The following is a 20,043-nucleotide window of genomic DNA, read 5'->3' on the forward strand; positions in this document are numbered from 1 at the left end:
GTTTACACACCGACACTCCGAACTGTATCTACAAAGACAATGTCCTTATTATCTATTTACCGTAACGCCTGTGTTAACTGACAATAAACAAAAATCTATATGAAATATTGTTGTACTGTATTTGTTGTTTTGCGGTGCATGTTCACCTGTACAGAATTTTGACCCGACTATTATCGAAACAAATGAAAGCATTCAATTTCTGTTTTTTTTTTTGGCATTGATGAGACGCATTCAATGGAATTCAGGTAATTATTCCGTAGAAATGCTCACGTTAAACCTGCATGAACAACTTCCAAATCATTACATTGTGTTGTTAAAAGTCAGATGCTGATAATCAAAAAGATCCACGAGGCCATTTGTGTTTCACGCAGCACCAAAGCAGAGACATGATTGAACACAAGACAGCTCACAGTGGTTTTAGGTCGTTTGTGTTATAAAGCAGCAGGAACAAAAAAGGGTTGAGCACATTATCTCGGATCTCTGTAGATTCCATTCAGGTTCACTTTCATTTTGACTTCATGAAAGTCAGGTGGGTCAATGATTACAGGCTTCATGGGAAATATTGCAACTACACTTTCTGCCAGTCAAATTTTCAGCTCAATTATTAACAAATGCAAATTCGATAATGTGTCGTTAGTTGTCCCGCTTTGATTTTGTACTGATCGGGATAAGTGACAACCCCTATCTGACCGAGTGGAACAATGGTGAACTTTGCACTTTCCGTCAGGGATTTTTTTTTTTTTTACTTCACTTCATGGCATGAGGAAGTGAAACTCACCAAACCACAGGTTACGAGAATAACCGACACCAATCACATGCAAGGTTGTGTTTTGTGTCGTCTCCTCCTCACACAGCACGGCGAGGTGTCCGACAATTATAATCCATCAGTAAAGGTAAAAACAACCACTTTACTCTTTGTTATGTATTATTGACTTGTTCTGTGTGTAAAGTTAGCCCAAATATCCTTTTAACAAGACAACAAATATGAACAGTGAATAATCCTGCTGCGGGTGTGTTCACTCAGATCACAACTCATTCCCAGTGAGCATTTTTTGGTTTAAAAGACGTTTAAAAGACGTCTATGCCTGACGTAAACGTTCAAAAGTGAAAGTTTTTTCGCAGACTATTTGGAGACGTTGAACAGACGTTCACGCTTAGACCAGATTTAAACGTGATTTGCAATACTATAATTTTTCGTCCTCTACATTGTGCTAATACTAATATATTATGATTTAGAGGGCCGTTCCTGACGATCTGCTGCACGATCTCTCTGCTGTTCTTCTTCTGCGGTTCAGTCGAAGCTCCGGACTGTGCCGTATAAGGATTTGCGCATGCGCGTTACAGCTGTAAGCAAACTGTCTTATTTAAAAGTAATGTAAAACACGGACCGAATTACGATGTCCTGGAAGCTTATTGTGGCAGCAAACAGTCAATATTGTTCCATATTTACGACGTTTTATATGAGACATTGAATGCGTTGAAATAACGTCTCCGTGTAGACCACATATGAACGGACAGCGGAATATGATTTTGGAGAAATACATTTAAAGTAACCAAAATCGCGTCTCTTTCAACCTACAACTGATCAAACCATCAATGTTTTAAAAGAGATTGGTGTTTTGTGACAGGTTGATATTGTAACCGTAATTTAGACGGTTTAAAACACGTTGAAAAAAGGTCTTAGACGTTCAGGCTCCATTTCAACGCTTTTTCAACCAGATATCAACGTTGAAATCCGGGTTAGTGCTCACTGGGTTTATTTAGCCTTTTACTAACTGCAACAAATGATCTTTTAAACTCATTTAATAGTAGTAATTTGTAGTAATTTGAGTTGATTAGTCAGAGGAAGAAGAAGAAATATGTCTGTTTTCACTGTGGAACTCTGCAGCTCTGAACATGTAAATGTTAAATGCTCAAAAACAGTTACCAGTTCACCCAAATATGTTTTTGTAAAACGAGGTAGATCTACATAACAGCACTGATATCTCTGCCGCACAAACGTTCTTCTTGTTCCCCAACATTAAGTGTCAATGTGTCAATCCAGTGTTTCAGTTTATTTGTTATTAATCAAGGTGTACACATGACACAAGCTTCTTCTTCTTTGGTTTTAAAAGGGCGGCTTTCATCCAAAATGTTGCATTTCTGCCAACCACTGGATTTAAACTAAAATCTCCACTTAACAAAATGAACTCCTTCCCATCTATTCCCCACTCTGTAACATTTGTATTTCCCACGAACCTAAAAACCCCAGAAATTCCACCAAACAGAAATCCCTTGCAGCATCTCTAAAAAGGGATTTTTATTTCTACTCCAGTAGTGGTTAGTTGACATTGCCACAAACAGATCCTTACAAAAGAAACATTCCTCATGCTTCTTTGTTCTCCGTCTAGCTCCTTGTCACACCTTGCCTTACCTACTTCCTCGTGCTCATATCTTTTCTTATAAACAACCCTGAATATTTCAATCTCCTCTTCTCTCTTTGGACAGTGAGCCTCCCACGCCGCATGATTCACTTTGTAAAGTCTTTCTCACAGTCTCCTTCACAATCAGTCTCCCCACATTTGCCACAAGTGGTCAAATCACTCCTAACAGACGAAACTTCCAACAGCTCTGACATCGTAGCGGTTTGGGAACATATTACCTTTTTATTTGGTACGACACGTTGTCCAAGAACTCCAAATCAAACTGATGCATGACAGATTCAGTCCTAAACGTTTCAGCTACTTTGTCAAACCTCTTCATTCTAACTCTGTCCGTCATCGTCATTAAACTCTCCTTGCATCTTCTCTGCACGAGACTCCAACAACTACACCTTTAATTTGAGCTTTCTTGCTCAGCTCGACCCATCCCATCCGCCAAAATCAAGATTTAAAACATTTCCCGATTTCACTATTTGACATGAACTCTGCGATTATCAAGCCGGATCGTTTTATATCAAACAGTTTAACTTCTGTCACTTCCTGTCAATCCATCTTGTAACAATGTTTCAGTAAACTTGTTGTTAATAAACGCCACTTGTTCTGCTCTAACCTGCTCATCGACCTGGTTCTTCAACATCACACGTTTTCTGATTCAAAACCACCTCATCTGCCCTTTATATGGGGTGTCAGCGCTACACACTGATTTCAATCTGGGATCAAATCTAGAGATTGACAACATGACACATTTGTATTTCCTTCCACATCTGCTGAGTATGAAAGAAGTGGCACAACAGCGCTAGTTTTACTTCCTAAAGTTTACGCCATTCTTGGCCATCAAAATCAGAAGTAAGCAACCCTGTAGGCTACATGATCATGAAACAATTTCCAGTGTTTCACCAAATCAAACAATTCCTTTCATTTCAGCTCAGACACCAAAGTCAATGAGTAATGAATACAGTACAGTTCAGTAAAACAGGAACTTCTCACTTCAGCTGAATGTATCCCACCAATCAGATAACAGAAGTTGTTTGACTGAACCGCTGTGTTTGACCCACAGCTTCCCCCAGAATGTCAGATACAGCAGAGCATCTCACATCCAGAGAGACACAGGACGCTCCCGGTTACGATGAGTCCTCACCACCACCACCGTTATACTCCCACGAAGGACAGCCACCTCCACCCTACTCTGCAGCCCCGGAAATGTGCCCTGCATCCAAAATCGAGACAACTTGCATCTATCAGCCTACAGCTGGGTACGAGTCTTTGCGGGACATCTGCCCAGAGGCCTCGTCGGACACAACTCCACTGATAGCCTCGTCTTCTTTTGATGACAAGACGGTGAGAAGAGCGTTTGTCAGAAAGGTTTGTACGACTCGCTGTGGACACGTTTTCCGACACCATGTTTTCCTTTTCCTCGAAAAAGGTTTCAGGGACGGCACAAGATCATCAACAGGATTACAGGATGACAAAGCAGAAAGATTATGTATATGTAACACAAAATAATGGTTGTTCTTTTCTAGACTTTGCCCTAATCTCAGATTTTTGCTGTAAATGATTGGATAAATGATCGTTCTCAGGCCTCTAAAGAATTCGTAAAATAAATCAATCTGAGACGGAAAATGATTTGTAGACATATGCAACCTGTAGAAAATGTCTTCGTGTAAACGTTGCTTTGTTTTCAGGGGTTGGGAACCACTGCTTTACACAAATCAGAGCCAAACAATGTAAATCGTGAAAACTATCGATTAAGCGAGCAGGTAGAGGTTCAGCGATTGGTTTCAAGATCAAAGTAACAGAATGCATTGTGGGTGAGAGACTTTTACATGACACGTGTCTCCCTCTTTTTTTTGTTCGAACAACCTAACGCGACTTATTTAATGAATCATTTTACCTGATTTTATTACTCGTAGACAAATTACAACCTGTTAAAAGAAGCTGCAAAATAGTAAAAATGTGTTTGTCCAGATCGATTTTAAACCAAATCTGTGCAATACTAATAATTACATTGACGTATTCATAGTTACAATATTTTCTGAACACTGCTGAGCATATTAAAGCACAATGGCCGCCGTAGAGCGAGGTCAGACTTAGTGAATGCTGGAGAGTGTAATAATCCAACAGTCTCTTGTAATAAAATGATCATTTTCGTGAATGTGTGGTCAAGTACAATCTTCTTTTTAATCCATAAAGGATCACGGGTGTCAAAATAAATTAAGTTTCATCCCAAAACATACACCTATAAAATCAGATCTTTGTATTTGCGTTAAGTGCTTGTTCTTCATCGTTCCCTGTGCAGGTGTTCAGCATCCTGACTCTCCAGCTGCTGTTCATCTGCAGTGTGGCGTGTGTGTTCACCTTCTCCAGAGGTGAGGCGGAGCGGACCAGCCTGTGGGCCTACTTCAGCTCCATCATCATCTTCATCGTGGTCGCCACGGCCCTCACCATGTCCTTCAGTCGATGTCACCCCTGGAACATCGTGGGATCGGTGGGTTACAAATACAGGAGCGTAGAACCCCAAATATCTAATTGGGAAATTAATATCACACAGATACTGATATTATAAATACACAATAAACCATTTAAATGACTAAAAGGACAGTTAACCCTGAGGTGAAAAGAAAGCATATCTTTGTAGTTCAAAAGGAAACATACATCCTCAACAGAGAAGTGAAATGTTTTTGGTCAAGCTGCTAGTATTAAATCTAATTGATCAAAAAGGTACATGAGGAAATATATTCCAGTAGATTAAAGATATTTTAAATCGTAATGATAAGTCATTTAAACCGCTCTACATTTCAATGGGCTCTGAGGAACTGGTCCATTTTTATCAAATGAAACCTCAGTTTCCTCTAAACTTGTGTTCACATACAAGTTGCTGAGATTGGCGTTTAAAATGAGGACTTCCTGTATTGTGAGAGATAATTACACAATGCAGAGCATGGCTCAAACGTTGCCAGGTTTAGAAGTGCATGCCCACAGGGCTTTGTCACTCCGTGAAGCTAACAAATGCCTTGACAGGAGCTTTCTGCTGGAGCATGGAGCCGCCGTCTCCCTAGTGAGGAGACGTCACATCAAGTATAGTGATCATGCCTTCATGTAGAGATTGAATAAACGCCTCGTCAGCAGACTATCTGGATCGGTCTGATTGAAGCAGTTAAAAGTGAAGCAAAATAAAACCCTCTCAGCTGAGGGTGATGGTTAATACATTACATGTTGTGCCTACAGGTCTTGGTCACCCTGAGCGTGTCATACATGGTGGGAACCATCGCCTCCTTCCACGACACCACTGATTTCGTCATCACTTTGGGAGCAACGATGACCATTTCGGTGGCAATCATTGCATTCTCTGCACAGGTCAGACAACCAGGCGGAGCCAAAGAGCTGCATTTCTAAATGCTACTGCAGACATCGTGATCTGTGTTTACTTTGAACAGAGCGATCTGCAGACTGTCTGTTGCCTAGCGTACCAGTTTTGAAGTAATAGCCCTCAACGGCTTCTTGTAAAGAAAATCCAATGATAGATGTTACAAGTGCTGTAAGTATCAGAAGAGTCAGAATGAATGATTAGTCAATGAATTGATGAAGCCGCTTGACAAAAGCTTCATCAGCAACTAATGCTGACCATTGATCGTGTTTTAAAGAAAGAATATCTGTAATTCTTTAGTTTCATCTTTTCGTATCATTTTAAAGTTATTATCTGTTTGGGTTTAGACTGCTGGTCAACCAAAGCAAGAACTTTAAAGATGTCACATCGGGCTCTGGGAGACAGAGAAGGACACTTTACACAAAAACAAAAATCTATGAATGGAGAAAATACCGAAACGATTGACTGAAGGGTGATATACTCTGAAGGTCGTGCCATCAGGCTGGTGGTCAATTAAGAATACAAAGAATGTCTGAATGAAAGCACAGAATGTACTAATGTGTCCCTGCGTTCTTTGCAGACTTATGATTTCACTATTCGGGTCGGTGTTCTGCTGAATCTGACGGTGGACATGATCATGTTTGGCTTCATGCACATTCTACTCCGTCACTGATGACGTCGGATGTCTGGGTGCTCTGCTGTATTCACTGGTATATATAACAACGTATACATATATATATATATACATGATATTAACACTACTATTCAAGGGGATGTACCAAAGGGACTTTTACAGCACTTGAAGGAACAAAATCATATCAGACAGAAATACCAGCTGTTTTTTAGAGCAAAAACAAGTGTACAGCAGCAATAAGTTTCATCATCAGACACATTAAAGGCCCTGCACTCACTTACGGGTGCTTCTTTAAAGGCACAGTGTTTAGACTCATTCAAAAAGAATCCCTCTAAAGCACTCTGCCTGGATTTTCTCTTTTCTTTTCATTTAGCTTTTCAGTTTGACACATTTGTGGGCGGCAACCTCTTTAAACCAACGATCCAATCAGGTGCCCGATCATAAGCACACCTCCAAGGCAAAACTACAAAAATGGCGGACACAGCGCCGGAAAATACGCAAACGTAAAGAGAAATGAAAACAGACGAAGCTCATTCAATAACTAGAGTGAATCTGGGGTTAACTTTCATTAACGAGGGCTGAAGGAAAATCACGATATTTTTATCCAAATACCTTGATATCAATATTAAGACGACATTAGGGTCGACTATTGATGCTTACAACATATTTTCAGTGAGATTATTGATAAATAATCATCACTTATGTGGATATAATGACTGAGTAGGTTTAGGAAAATAATAGCAAAGATGGAACTACAAGAAAATACATCACTTTAGTTGAATAAAGCCTTTAAAACCAGGAAAAGACAACTTGTTTCCCATATTATGATATTATGATGGGAGGAAGGGCCAACTGTGAATGTCTTTACAAACCGCAACCGACAAACTTCCTCATCCTGAAACCGGAGAAGCTAATTGGAATTCAGCCATTATTCGTTGTATTATTCACACCTGTGCGTTTCCTACTGTGACATGTCTTCTATTATAAAATATGTCATTAATTCCTGTCATTTATCTGGTGGTACTCTCTCACCCTGTCCTAACTCTTCCTCCCCTCAGTTCCTGATGGTGGACTGTCAGCTGATGATGGGGATGATGAGCTTCCGTCTGGATCCAGAGGAATACATCAACGCTGCTCTTAATATCTACCTGGACGTAGTCCTCATCTTCCTCTACCTGCTGGGGAGGAGATGAAACTGAAACACGTTTACACACTGACACTCCGAACTGTAACCACGATGAAAATGTCTTTATTATTATAATCATGTATATACTGTAACTCCTGTATTAACTGAAAATATCAAATGATTTTCTGTGTGTTTGTCTCTTTTTATATCAACAAAAATCCAATACAAAAACAATGGTTGTCCTGTATTTGTTGTTTTGCGGTGCATGTTCCCCTACAATTATAGAAAGAAATGAAAGCATTACATTTGTTTTTTCGGCACATTCAACAGCATTTCGGTAATCATTCAGTAGAAATGCTCACGTTAAACCTCCATGAAGAACTTCTAAATCGTTACGTTGAGGGATTAAAAGTCAGACGCTGATAATCCACAAAGATCCACGAGGCCATTCGTCTTTCATACAGAACCAAAGCAGACACCAAAATACAGCTCACGTTGATATGAAGATGAATGTGAGACAAAGCAGCATGAACAGCATTTTGAGCAGATTTTCACATGGATCCATCTTCACCAAAGTTCATTTGAAGAAACCGAACAATATTCAGAAAGTAATTGACAGAGTCCAACGCCATTCTATGACTCAAGAAGACGCAGCATTGAATATTAACAAAAACCTTCCTGTTCTCCCCCCCCCCCAGTGACAGAAGTGTGTTCAGGCTTCACATCCTCTCCCCCAAGAACCAGAATCTAACTGTATACGAAGAACGATTTAAGTCGTACACCGGCGCTGCTTTGTGGGGAGAAAAGCACAGTGCGTCCACACTGTGTCTCACCACAGTGAAGGGTAGTTGAACTTGATCCGCAGCAGGTACCTCATGCGAGTCTGGGCCGGGTTGTAAACGATGAACTCGTTGTACAGGAGGGAGTAACAGCTGTTTTTACCCACACCCGTCTTCACCGACGGTCCCATGGGCACCGTCACACCATCGCTGGGAAAGAGAGGGAGAGGGAGGGAGGGAGAGAGAGGGGAATATAAATGAAAAGGTGCATTTCTTTAAGGACACATTCAGTACAAATTGTGTTTTTGTTTCTTCTCTCAGTTACCAGTTTCAGCACAACATGAAAATCATCTTGCAGCGATGAAGTGAAACCAGTTGTTGCCATGTGGTCGGTCCGTTAGTGTTTGAGTCACTAGAGTTCAGCATTCAGTACTTTGACTTTCATTCTGGTGGTTTTACTTCATATTTCTGAGCAAAACCACCAGACATTTCTATGAAGTGCTTGACGATGACCGTAAACAAATAGTCCTGCATAGATTAAATCAACAGTTCATGTAGTCTCGCGAAGCACTGAGAGGATACTGGGCTCTGAGCTTAATGTAGAACTCTAAAGGATGCCTTGTTGTGAAGACACACTGATGGCTGCACAGGACAGAAACAGGACACTTTGAAGTGTGTGTATGAATTTGTGAAGTTGATAGTAAAACATCCTTAAGTTACCCAATTTATTTAACCATTTACAAACAGGAACATATAATAAATTAAATGATTCTCGTAGATTAAGTAGGTCCCAGGTAAAGAAAGAAGTGTTTAAAGACATTCATTATGGTCAACTTCTTGTAATATTTGTTAATATTTTTTATCATATTTCTATTCTTGAGCATTATTTAATTAGTATTTATTATTTATTCGATTATAATTATTATTCTCTGTGCTCATCAACCAGCATTCTTTCTATGTTGTCATGATTTGTGTTGTGCAGCAGAAAGCACACTTAAACCAGCGTTTGTCCTGTATGACACGTGTCAGTGCAATGAGCGGGACTAACAGATTGACAGCGTTTTTGGGGTTGGGTCCGGTCTGTCCCAGGCCCTTGGTGCTGTGCTTTCCAGCCGGCAGGTTGTTGGCCTCGTAGTCGGCGTCCAGCAGCTCGTTACAGTCTCCCAGAGCGACCTGCAACCACACGCAGACGCACAGATGTGACAAATCATGTCGTCGTTATTGTTAATACGAGTCGTCTCCCTTCATTCAAATCTGTTGCCCTGTGTCTGTTCTAACTATAGGGTGAGACGTGCACGAATCAACTCACCTCACTCAGCAGCAGCAGTCCCACGTGGTTGTTCTGAGTGGCAAAGCAGTAGTTGGCGCTCTTTGATGACATGTCAGCAAAGTAGATACCTTTACCAAACTAGAAGAAAGGGAGAATCATTGTCACTGGAATAAAGAAATATGGAACAGTTAATAGATCATTTAAGTCCAAAATGCTCTGTTTGAGACACACAGCACATGCATGTATATGTTCTGTGCATCCATCCTACTGTACCATGTAACCAGTGACGGGGGCTTCGGGTGGGGCCACTCGGAGCCCCTGGCTGAGGATGCCGACCCAGTTAGACAGACGGGAACCGTGCCACAGCAGAGTCCTGGTAGACAGACAGACACACACATAGCGGTCGATACGAAAAGGAACTTTGCAACGATGCAGATTTCACATTCGGGACGACAATCTGAGGCAACAAGAGCCAGTAATGGTGTGTTTTACCTGTTGTGCATCTGTGAGAGGAAGGTGTTCCTCTCCCCTTCTCTGTCCACTGAGAAGATGTCAAGGACCGACATGGTGTAGTCACAATGGGTGGAGGCGTGAGTGGAATGTAGATACTTTTCTACCACCTTTACACAGAAAAGAGGAACGATTACAAGAGAGTGCTTTGAAAATCCTGACCGACTTTCAGCCCGTCAGTGCTGGCTTTTCTGGTTCGACTGTTACGACACAATTTCATCGACTTGGTTGAATAATAAAAGCACCACGTGAATCTCGCATCCGTTAAGTTAACGGCAGTGTGTTCGCCCCGGCTGATAAACCATGACCTGGAATCGCTCTGAGTGGTAAAGCGCTGACCGTGTACTCGTGGCTGCTGGAGTCCAGAGGCTGCATTTGACACTGGAGGGAGCAGTACTGTCTGTCCAGAGGATGTTCGTCACCGTCTCCACTGGACTGAACCATTTTCACTGCTATCTGAATCTCACTCAGAGCCTAAAGAAAGGAAATAAGACCAAAAAATATACATCGATAATACAGTATACTTAAGTGAAGACATAAACAGACCACGTTGATTATTATAGAATTTTTCCCCTTTACCTCCAAAAGTGAAATTTTCTCCTTAAGCTCATCTTCTGTACGAATAATTGGCGGAGTTTTCATCCTGCAGAAATACACCTTTTAGTTACGTCAACACGGAGATCAATGTGAAATCATTCAGACATCGCATCTCTCAACAGCATCAGTGCAACTCTCTGCCTGCTCCGTCACAGTTTCTCTACCCAAAGTCGTGAGGGATGCGTGTGTAGAACTGGTTGCATGCTTCCAGCAGCTCACGACTGTTGCTCTTCTTCTTCAAACAATCCTCGATTTTCTTCAGTGCGATGTAGCCCGCACGGATCTGCTCCGTGGTCAGCTTGCCTGCAGGAAGGAGGACAAACACTGAATTTTAAATATGTGAAACACAACAATGAAAGGTTTGAAAAACACTTTTGTTTGTCCCCGGTGGAATCTGCTCACATAGTCAAGTAACTGGAGCTAGAATTAAGACTATTTTATGTATCTTTGGATCAAAAAGTAGGAACTTGAATGTCTTAAAATGGTATATGTACTGTATACAGTTAAGTTAAATTCTAGGCATATGATTAGTAGAAAGGGACCGACCAAGAGGAGCTTTCCGGGTGTCAAACTTCATCTCCAGCACACACTCCTCCATGGCTTTGATGTCACAGATTAGCTCCAGGAGCGACTGGATCTTCACATCCAGCTTGGAGGTCTTCTTGGGTGCAGCGTCCACAGTCAGGTTCTCCTCCTGGAAACAGTGAAATGTATCAATATACAAAATGATAGAAGATATTGAACAGATGAATGAGTTGTTGGTTCTTTTGCCTTTTTGTTGGCGCTGTAGTCCATGAACACCATGTCATATTTTCCAGCTACTTTCTCAAAACTCGCTCGGTGTTCCCACTCATTCTTGGTCTTCTCTAAAAACCTGTTGCAAAACAAACAAGTTTCAGAATTTTACTAAACTCACATCAATGTCCGACATCCGTAAAATATTCTTTAAACGGCACAATCTCACTTTTTCTTGAAGAAATCTTTGGCTTTCAGCAGGTCTCCACCACAGGCTGTCAGACTGCTCTGACCCACTTTTCCCACTAAAAAAAACAAAAACGAAACCACCAAAATATATTTAACCAGTCAGTTTGAAACTGCAGGTTTGTGTTGAATGTCCTGCGTAATTACAAACATTCAAGCATGAAGAATCACGGGCACATAAACTCACCTCGGCCCCATCGCAACCACACACTGTAGGCCTTGGAGCCGTCATCTTCCAGCAGCTGGAGCAGGTAGTATTTGTTGTTGTTACACTGAAGATTTGTCTGAAAAATAAGCGAGAGCGTTTGCTGGAAGCCTAAAAATCGGTTCACTTTCACACAAATCAAAATGTGAAATACATTTTACAGCGTTTGTCCGTTTCAGACATCATCAAGAAACAGAAGAGGGGCTGAATTATTACAGTCACACATCGCAAATAAACATTATTCTAAAATCATCCGTGCCGGAAACCCCGGTGAACAATCTGGATTAGAATGTTTTTCAAGTTTTGGTGCAATAACATGTTTTACCTGATTGAGCATCACGTCGTAAACATCGTTCCCTTCACTGTAAACATGAGCCTGAAGGAGAAATTGAACAGTTACTAACATAAATCACGGTGATTGCATTTGATCTGCATCTTGTAAGTGGAAAAATATAAAGATAATGTTCATGTAAACTTCTATTTCTGAAAGAACAAATCAATTGTGACAATAGCTGCAGATTCATTGTCCTTTAATGGACTTATAGTTGCAGCTCTAACTGAATGTGTTAGTTTGGCTGATTTATTAAAGACAATATACGTAGTAAAGATCACTCATAAAATCACAAAAGCAAAAATGACAAATTACTAATAAATTAATAAATGAGAATCCTACATTGCACATTAGCTCCTTCAGTAAACATCAATAACAACAGTAATGTTTTATTATTGTAGCTAATAGCTGCCTCTTGAGTGTTTGCTTGACCTGTGCACACACATGTACCGCAAGCGTTTCACATCTGGTGTGGACAAAAGACACTTTACCTTTCCCAGTTTGGCTTTACATTCAGAGTCCACCGGAGCTTTTCCCTTCATGACCACCGTCCTCACGACCTCTATTCATCCAAAGATCAGACATAAACCATGAATGAAAGTACAGGTAACACCACCAATAAACATGATGATGGTTCCATAGTTACTCAGCAACTTTAAAGTCCTATTTCGCATTTTAACGGAATTACATATATGACAATAAAAGCCACTTTACCTTCACTTTTTATTTCTTCTTTGGGTTTTTTCTCAGTTTTTGTCTGACTCTTGCTCTGCGCTCTCTTCCTCTTCGCTGCAGGTTGCTTCTCCGTCTCCTCCTCTTCCTCTTTAAGTTCAACTGGCCTCTCATTTTGAGCGTCTAGCTCACCGGCCTCGTTCAAACTTTCTGAAAAAAACAAGGCAACAGAAGAAACATTTGAAATACCTTCAGTAATTTAGATTTCTAAATATACAAATATATTTAATTTTTTTAAAAGTTCATAGAATATGTCTACTACTACAACAACATAAAGAGTTTCCCTTAGTTTTAAGTTATGAAAAATTTGTAAAAAAGCAGTTTAGGAAATGTGAAATAGTGTGTTTGTTGGACACTATAAGACACTGAAAAACCAACATGACAAAGTTATTGATTAAATACTAAATAATACACATTGATAGCAAAAATCAGGGGATGACAGGAATTAAATGACAACAATTGGAAAGTAAAACAATGCTCTGGTAAAACCTTCCAGACAGATATGGCTTAACTCTCACATACCTGGTTTTACAGTCTGAGAGCGAATCTTCCTCTTGTACTTGGTGACGGGATTAATCTGGAGCATCTTCTTCAGGTCGAACTCGTAGCTCGTCCCAGAGCCCAGAGACAGAGTGACGGACGTGTTTCCTGAAGAGACGGCCGAGTCCAACAAGGCGCAGTCTGCAGCCGAGTATGGTTCCCACTGTCCTTCATCTCCTTTCCACTGCCACACTGACACACACACACACACACATCATCATCATTTTAATAGGAGCACAAATATATATATATATATACCTGAGCAATACACTGAACCCCCGGCTCCCCGGGCGCCTGTCATTGGCAGGCCACTGCCACAGGGATGGGTCAAATGCAGAGAAAAATGTCCCCCTTAAAGGGATCAATATAGTACAATAAATTAAATAAATTAACCATTTTACTTACCACCTATGTGTTGTATGTGTGAGATGCATTGACTGAAAGGCATGACCTGATATTCTAGTATATTGGACAAATACATATCAGTGAATCAGCTGATTCAACTGCACCACAAACTCCAGCCTCCAAAATGACAACAAAGTTCAATCACCATCCCCCTAAAACAACACTTTATAACATTATATTATGTATTATTATTATTATGTATTATATGGTTTATTGCTAACGTTAGCTTCCAAACGGCTAACAGGCACCAACCTGTTTTGGACAGGACTTCTTCTTCTTTAGTTTCTTGTGCACTCTGACTTTTAGTTGTCGAACTTCTTGTGCGCCTCATGGTTGGTTTGTGAAGATGAACTTATAGCAGTAAGTATGTCTGCAATAATAAAAAGGATAACAAAGATGGGGAGGACAGAACAACTTTACCCGCCACTGTTTCCTTTCCGGGGGGTGTGCCGCAAAAGATCGTTTAACCAAGAAGAAGAATCACTCCCCGGTTAAAACGAAAACCTATCGTGACTTTGACGCATGCGCTCTACGCAACACTCTCGTCAAAAACCCGTTACCGTTTGTTACCAAAATAACAAAAATAGTCCAGAATTAACCTTAACTTTAATTGTGTTCACGCAATGCTAAAGTTAAAATATATTTTTAGAAGAAAGTAAGAAGAATAAATGGCAGAGTGAGTGCTCCTGTGTGAAATATCCCCACGTGGAACAGAACTTCAGGACCAAAGGTTCCGCGTTAACGATAATCGGAATTATTTTGTTGATGGACTTGTGAGAAGATCCTCAGCGTGCTTCCGTGCCAGTCAAAAAATGTGAATGAATGTTAAAATGAAAGCCATTTAAACGCAAAAAGTCGCCGGTTCAGGCTCTGACGATATGGCTTCACCGAGCTATGGAGTCCTCTGTCAGAGGGCGGTGGTCGTGAAGATACTGAGCCGGGTGAGTGGCGCTCTTGAGGGTCATTGAACGCAGCATCTTTACTGTGGAGGTCATACAGAGAAGCTGATTAAAGCAGAACTGAGATGAATAAATAGAGTTAATTTATCTATCTGCACAACCAGCTCTGCTCCCTGTAGACCACACCACACAACACTAACACTAAAAAGCTGTGCAATATAAATACTGTGCTATACTACAATTATTCTGTGTAATATTTTAGTTATTGTGGATTTGTTTTACTTATTTAATATTCTATACTATTTTATTACTTATTTATAATACTTGTTCAGATTGTGAAATGTCATAAATAAAATATGCGTAGATGGACGACAGATTTTAAATCGAATACAACATATTGGCTCTAAAACTATCTTATGATATTTCTTGTCAGTCTATTATTATGTTTTTAACACGATACCAGAAGCAGGGAGGTTACCGTTCACTCGAGGAGCTTAAAGTGGTGGTAAAGAAACATTTGTTTTTGTTTCTCATCCTCAGGGAATGAGTGCAGCGGCACACCCACAGTCCCAGGTAGATTTCCTCAAAGGAGAACCACACAGGAAGCATCCAGGTGTGACCAACCTGAAGACTCTGCGCCTACCTGACGAACTGCAGACTGCTGCACGGTCCATTATTCACAGTAGGTTAAATCATGAACGTGGCTTTCAGTTGATGTACCAAATGTTTCTGTCGCCTCACTGCGCGACTCTCCAATCTGTCCACCTGTAGGAGCTCAGGTGACTCGGCTGACCGACCGCTCTCGGAGCCTCACGAACTTCCTGTGGAGCAGAAAGAGAGCCGTCGAGGATTCGACTCTGAGGCAGAAAGCTGTGAGGCTGGAGAAAGAACTTTGGGAGAAAGCGATGGAGAAGAGAGGAGGTGGGTGACACATAGATTACAATAATAATAATAATAATAATATAATGGTATAATAACTGCTGATACATTATATGATGCAGCAACTGGAGACAAATGTGCTTTATATTGCAGAAATGGATGAACAATTGCTTGCAGACCGCATCAGGAAGAAAGTGTTTTCAGAGCTCAGAAAAACGACGTATCGCTGGACTACCATGAAGTAAACACTTGCTTTTATCTCCACGTTGTTTGACAGAAATATATATTTAAATGATATGTGTGTTTAGCAATAATCTCAATTAATGTAACTGCTGTCTAATGGTGAAACGGCATCTTTTACCAAACTTAAGACGAGTCTGATTTGAACCAGAGCGACCAATATTTAAAGTTTTAAAGTTTTTACAAACGTAAATGACTTGGCAACTCATTTACATATGAGTTTTCATATTGACACTAACATGTCAAAAGTCTTGTGTTCGTATACCAGGCTCTGAACAAAGGCAGAAGTGGAGCCCTGTCTGCGGTCAGATTTTGGAGCTTATACAGTAACTGGTGTGGATGAGTTTCTATACAGCTCACTCTCTGTGTTTCAGGTACGATGAAGAGCTAGGTGTGGTCTACATGGTGGCTCGGCTGGCTGGGGGCTACGCAGCAGTGAGGAGAGCTATCAATGAGGTAATGAACAAAGATCACAGACTAACTGACACCACGGATGTCCTTAGATGGAGACACCGCAGGTGATTAGGGTCAACTATTTAAGTAATAGATATCAGTATGAAACTTCTACAGTTTATTACTTATTGAGACACTTATTTTTTGTGAATCTGAGAATATACTCATTTCGAGAAACCAGCCTTTAAATATATAAATTGTTAAATTCCATATATTTTGATGACTCTACAGGAGAATAAGGTAAAAAAAATCTTAAACTTCCACTGTTGGTTACCGACATATAGACAGTCATTTCTAAGTGTTATGGCAACAAAATAGCCGAAAATCTCAAAGTTGACCAGTGCATGAAAAACAATGTTTTTGCCTGGAATATATCCCCTAAAAGAGTCAGTCCACCCAGATCACCAAAATAAATATATTTTTATACATGTAGTGGTAACAATGGAAAAAAATAACAAAATACATTCCTGAGGATTATGACCCTGAATGCGTTAGGCGGTCAGACTTCTAAATACCTGTTCTATGGTTTCAGATCAAGAAGAGGGATCCCTCTTTTGCCCCCCAGTCTCTCCTGGATTTTGGGTCGGGGCTGGGAACAGTTGCCTGGTTGGTGAAGAGAACTGATGCAACATTACGAGCGTTCTCATGTAAATGACGAGACCGTGAACTGAGTCTCTCTGTTTCTCCCACAGGGCGTCACACTCGTGCTGGGGCGACACTCTGAAGGAGATGGTGTGTGTGGACAGCTCCGGGCCCATGAACATCCTGGCAGAGCGACTCCTTAAAGGTGAACACGCAAACTTTGAATTTGCTTTGTAACATTTTATTTGGGTAAAATAATTGATCGGAGAATCTTAAGTGTTTGATTTTTCATGTTGAGCAGGTGATGACGAAAGAGCTGAACCTCACTTCAAACAAGTCTATTTCAGACAGTTCCTCCCTGTCTCTCCGAAGGTAAAAACCTTGTTTTTATTCCAGCACCAAAGAAAAACACTTTCTGTGTTCAGTTAAGTTCAACAGTTCCTTAAAATATAAATATATATGTTCCAGCCTTCAATTTTGAATTCCAAACAAATGAGATTCTTGCTGTATATGCAACGAAAAAAGAAAGATTTTCTTTCTCAACGCCCACATTATGAATAGTTTGACTCCAATCAGTATTATCCACATGCATTTAAGTAGCATGTGTTATAATAGCAGTTGAAGTGGCTGAGAATCTCTACTTTGAAAGCCACGTCTCAAGAAAGTGTTTCTGTCAGTTGTTCAAAGAGCGATGGTAATCTTTGTTGACACAAATCCTCACACCCACACTTTGTTATGCTTTTAAAAGCATTTTAAATATTTATTTTTCAATAAATAGAAGTGGAAGCAGGTAGTTAATTCAGGACACAGAGAGCACAGTTGTAGTGAAAAGTGATCTCTGGGAAATGTAGTGCAGAAGCACCACAGTAAGCCCATGATACAGAAGATATAATAAGCTAATGAGGAGGTTGAGATTCCCTCTTTTACATTTCTTTGTTCTTGGAACGTTTTTGTATCTGTGGAGCGACATCACTTAAGACTCGAGGACGAGGAGCCCTGACAGTCCGGCGTTTCTCCTTCCAGGTGCAGTTTGACTTGGTGGCCGCAGCCTTCACCCTGTCGGAGCTTCTCAATGTGAAGGACCGAGAAGAGGCGGTGTTGACTCTGTGGAGGAAGACAAGCTCGTACCTGGTTGGTTGAAAGGACAAAACATCACTGATAGATGATGTGCACTTTCTATTGTATTCTGTTGTCCTTGCACCTTTAGTGACTATAGATCTGAGACATGTTGTGTATTGCAACTCGTCTTGTACCTAGAAGTCCTCTCTTATTTCATGACTTTTGATTTTGTTTTTCTTTTGTAGCTTCTGGTGGAAAATGGGACTAAAGAAGGCCATCGGCTGCTTATGGAGGCCAGAGACACTGTATTAAAGGTATTCACATACAGCAGATAAGATGGGGGATTGTGTTCGGTGGTGTTGTGTAAATTATTTGACACAGTTAATGGAAGCAGACTGATGACTTGCAGTTCTGTTTCTCCAGAAACAAGAGAAGACTGTCCATGACACCAGACCAGCGTCAGTGTTCGCTCCGGTACGTTTGAATCCCAGCTGGTTTAAGACATTCTACTTTCAACCAGCTGTGTCACAGTCTTCTTCTCTCGGTTGCTTTTCTTTCTCCAGTGTCCTCATGAACGGGCATGTCCTAAGATGGCCCTTGAACCCATCACACCCTGCAACTTCCAGCAGATGTACCACCCTCTGGCTCTCCCGGGGGTAAGAAGCCCACGTCTCGATTTAGTCCCGGTGTCAGACTTTGAAACACCCTGGTGTAAAGCCACAGTATCATCACTGCTCATGCTGACTTTCCTGTGTAAAGCAAACTAATAGCAGGAAGTAATTACAGGATAAACCACAATTGTGTTACACCAGTTACTAACAAAAGGAAGCAAAAGTGTAAACAAATCAAAGAAAGTTGTATTGATAGATATGCAAAAACAGGCAGCAAATCACAGCTAGAGACCACTTATTAATTAAAATATTTATTTTCAGCACCACGACCGGCAGGCAGAGAAGTTCAGCTACCTGATTCTGACTCGGACAGAACCATCGGAGGCAGAAGCAGAAGGCGTGGACTGGGCCAGGCTGACCGCACCGGTGCAGCGCAGAACAAGACACGTCCACTGTCGAATGTGCTGCTCCGACGGACAACTACAACACCTGGTGGTGACGGCACGGAAACACAGCCGGTAAAAGTTCCGCTGCATCACACACACACACACACTGGTTTGATTGTGGTTCAAGAGCTCTAAGGGACTGAATGAGAAATGTACGCGGCAGCAGCATATGGCAGGTGTCATGTGCAGTATTTATTTTTTTTATTAGAGGTATTATCAGATTAATGTACATAAATAGAAAAACTCAAAAGAAACAAGTGGATATTATTATGTTAGTGGCCATTAGGACTGGGTATTGATTTAATTTGAGTGAGTCAGTACCCGAGTTTACACTGATACACTAATGTTACTCCTTGCCGGTCCTTGTAGTCATGAAATTGGTAAGCTGCTTTTATTGGACACTGAATTGAGCTCATTGTCTAATGTGTCTCTGACGACAGCGCCTCTCAATTTGACTGAAATGAGTTTCATTTTCTTCAACCAGAGACGTGTACCGCTGTGCCCGGAGCAGCGACTGGGGAGATCAACTGCCAATCGTTCAGGGAGTCGATGGCGACGCCCAGAGTGATTCAGAGTGATGATTCAGCGACTAAGAGACATTGTTCTCTAGACTTTTTGTATGATGGCAACGCCCTGAAATTGAAAAAAAGGCTGCCTACCGAGGACTCATCGTTGTTTTTGTTGAACAGAACATCTGCGTTTCCTCACTGGAATTGTTAAATTACAGACTAATGTTACAAACTCTGATTACTCCAATAAAAAGTCATAACATAAGTTCTTCACCCAGCTTTATTGTGCACCACCTTCAACAAATCAAAGTCCATTTGTTGTAACAAGTATGACAGTAATGGGATATTTAAAAAGTCACAACATGGAGAATAAGACATTTCCTCCTGTGTTTCCATACTTCAGGTTAAAGTTCATAAATATCTCTTTAATGAAAGAAGTCCAAAAGCACCACTGATCATTACGTTCACCGT

General features: G+C 40.8%; 2 protein-coding genes and 1 pseudogene across 3 annotated transcripts; 2 read left to right on the forward strand and 1 right to left on the reverse strand.

Moving 5' to 3' along the window:
• Window positions 1–767: 767 nt before the first annotated feature.
• On the forward strand, window positions 768–8,376 carry LOC306788840 (protein lifeguard 1-like; annotated as a pseudogene). Its single transcript, XR_013773188.1, has 6 exons — window positions 768–893; window positions 3,478–3,782; window positions 4,717–4,905; window positions 5,646–5,774; window positions 6,365–6,494; window positions 7,477–8,376. The product of XR_013773188.1 is annotated as a protein lifeguard 1-like (transcript).
• parp2 (poly (ADP-ribose) polymerase 2) lies at window positions 4,743–14,322 on the reverse strand. Its single transcript, XM_079284512.1, has 18 exons — window positions 14,147–14,322; window positions 13,472–13,681; window positions 12,932–13,099; window positions 12,709–12,779; window positions 12,212–12,262; window positions 11,869–11,965; window positions 11,665–11,740; window positions 11,472–11,574; window positions 11,247–11,394; window positions 10,865–11,003; window positions 10,683–10,746; window positions 10,443–10,577; window positions 10,086–10,213; window positions 9,867–9,966; window positions 9,633–9,731; window positions 9,372–9,496; window positions 8,378–8,533; window positions 4,743–4,886 (listed from the first exon to the last, which is right to left on the reverse strand). The coding sequence occupies exons 1-18, from the start codon at window positions 14,223–14,225 to the stop codon at window positions 4,871–4,873; spliced, it is 1,965 nt and encodes a 654-aa protein (XP_079140638.1). The 5' UTR covers window positions 14,226–14,322; the 3' UTR covers window positions 4,743–4,870.
• Window positions 14,323–14,676: 354 nt separating this feature from the next.
• Window positions 14,677–19,810, forward strand: mettl17 (methyltransferase like 17). Its single transcript, XM_079285001.1, has 14 exons — window positions 14,677–14,835; window positions 15,334–15,475; window positions 15,565–15,714; window positions 15,826–15,913; window positions 16,287–16,368; window positions 16,898–16,971; window positions 17,058–17,152; window positions 17,249–17,319; window positions 17,971–18,078; window positions 18,252–18,320; window positions 18,430–18,480; window positions 18,570–18,662; window positions 18,939–19,135; window positions 19,548–19,810. Exons 1-14 carry the CDS (start codon window positions 14,773–14,775, stop codon window positions 19,639–19,641), a joined length of 1,377 nt encoding a protein of 458 aa, XP_079141127.1. The 5' UTR covers window positions 14,677–14,772; the 3' UTR covers window positions 19,642–19,810.
• The last annotated feature ends 233 nt before the right edge of the window (window positions 19,811–20,043 follow it).

This window comes from Melanostigma gelatinosum (genome assembly GCF_949748355.1).
Source record: "Melanostigma gelatinosum genome assembly, chromosome: 15".
In the NCBI taxonomy this organism is placed as follows: domain Eukaryota; kingdom Metazoa; phylum Chordata; class Actinopteri; order Perciformes; family Zoarcidae; genus Melanostigma; species Melanostigma gelatinosum.

Coding starts and splice junctions, on each gene's coding strand:
- mettl17 (XM_079285001.1), top strand. CDS start 14,773: ATGGCTTCACCGAGCTATGGAGTCCTCTGTCAGAGGGCGGTGGTCGTG. Junction 18,079..18,251: donor GGAAGACAAGCTCGTACCTG/GTTGGTTGAAAG, acceptor TTTCTTTTGTAG/CTTCTGGTGGAAAATGGGAC. Junction 18,663..18,938: donor ACCCTCTGGCTCTCCCGGGG/GTAAGAAGCCCA, acceptor ATTTATTTTCAG/CACCACGACCGGCAGGCAGA.
- parp2 (XM_079284512.1), bottom strand. CDS start 14,225: ATGAGGCGCACAAGAAGTTCGACAACTAAAAGTCAGAGTGCACAAGAA. Junction 13,682..14,146: donor AGAAGTCCTGTCCAAAACAG/GTTGGTGCCTGT, acceptor TGTGTGTGTCAG/TGTGGCAGTGGAAAGGAGAT. Junction 11,395..11,471: donor ACTACAGCGCCAACAAAAAG/GCAAAAGAACCA, acceptor CACTGTTTCCAG/GAGGAGAACCTGACTGTGGA.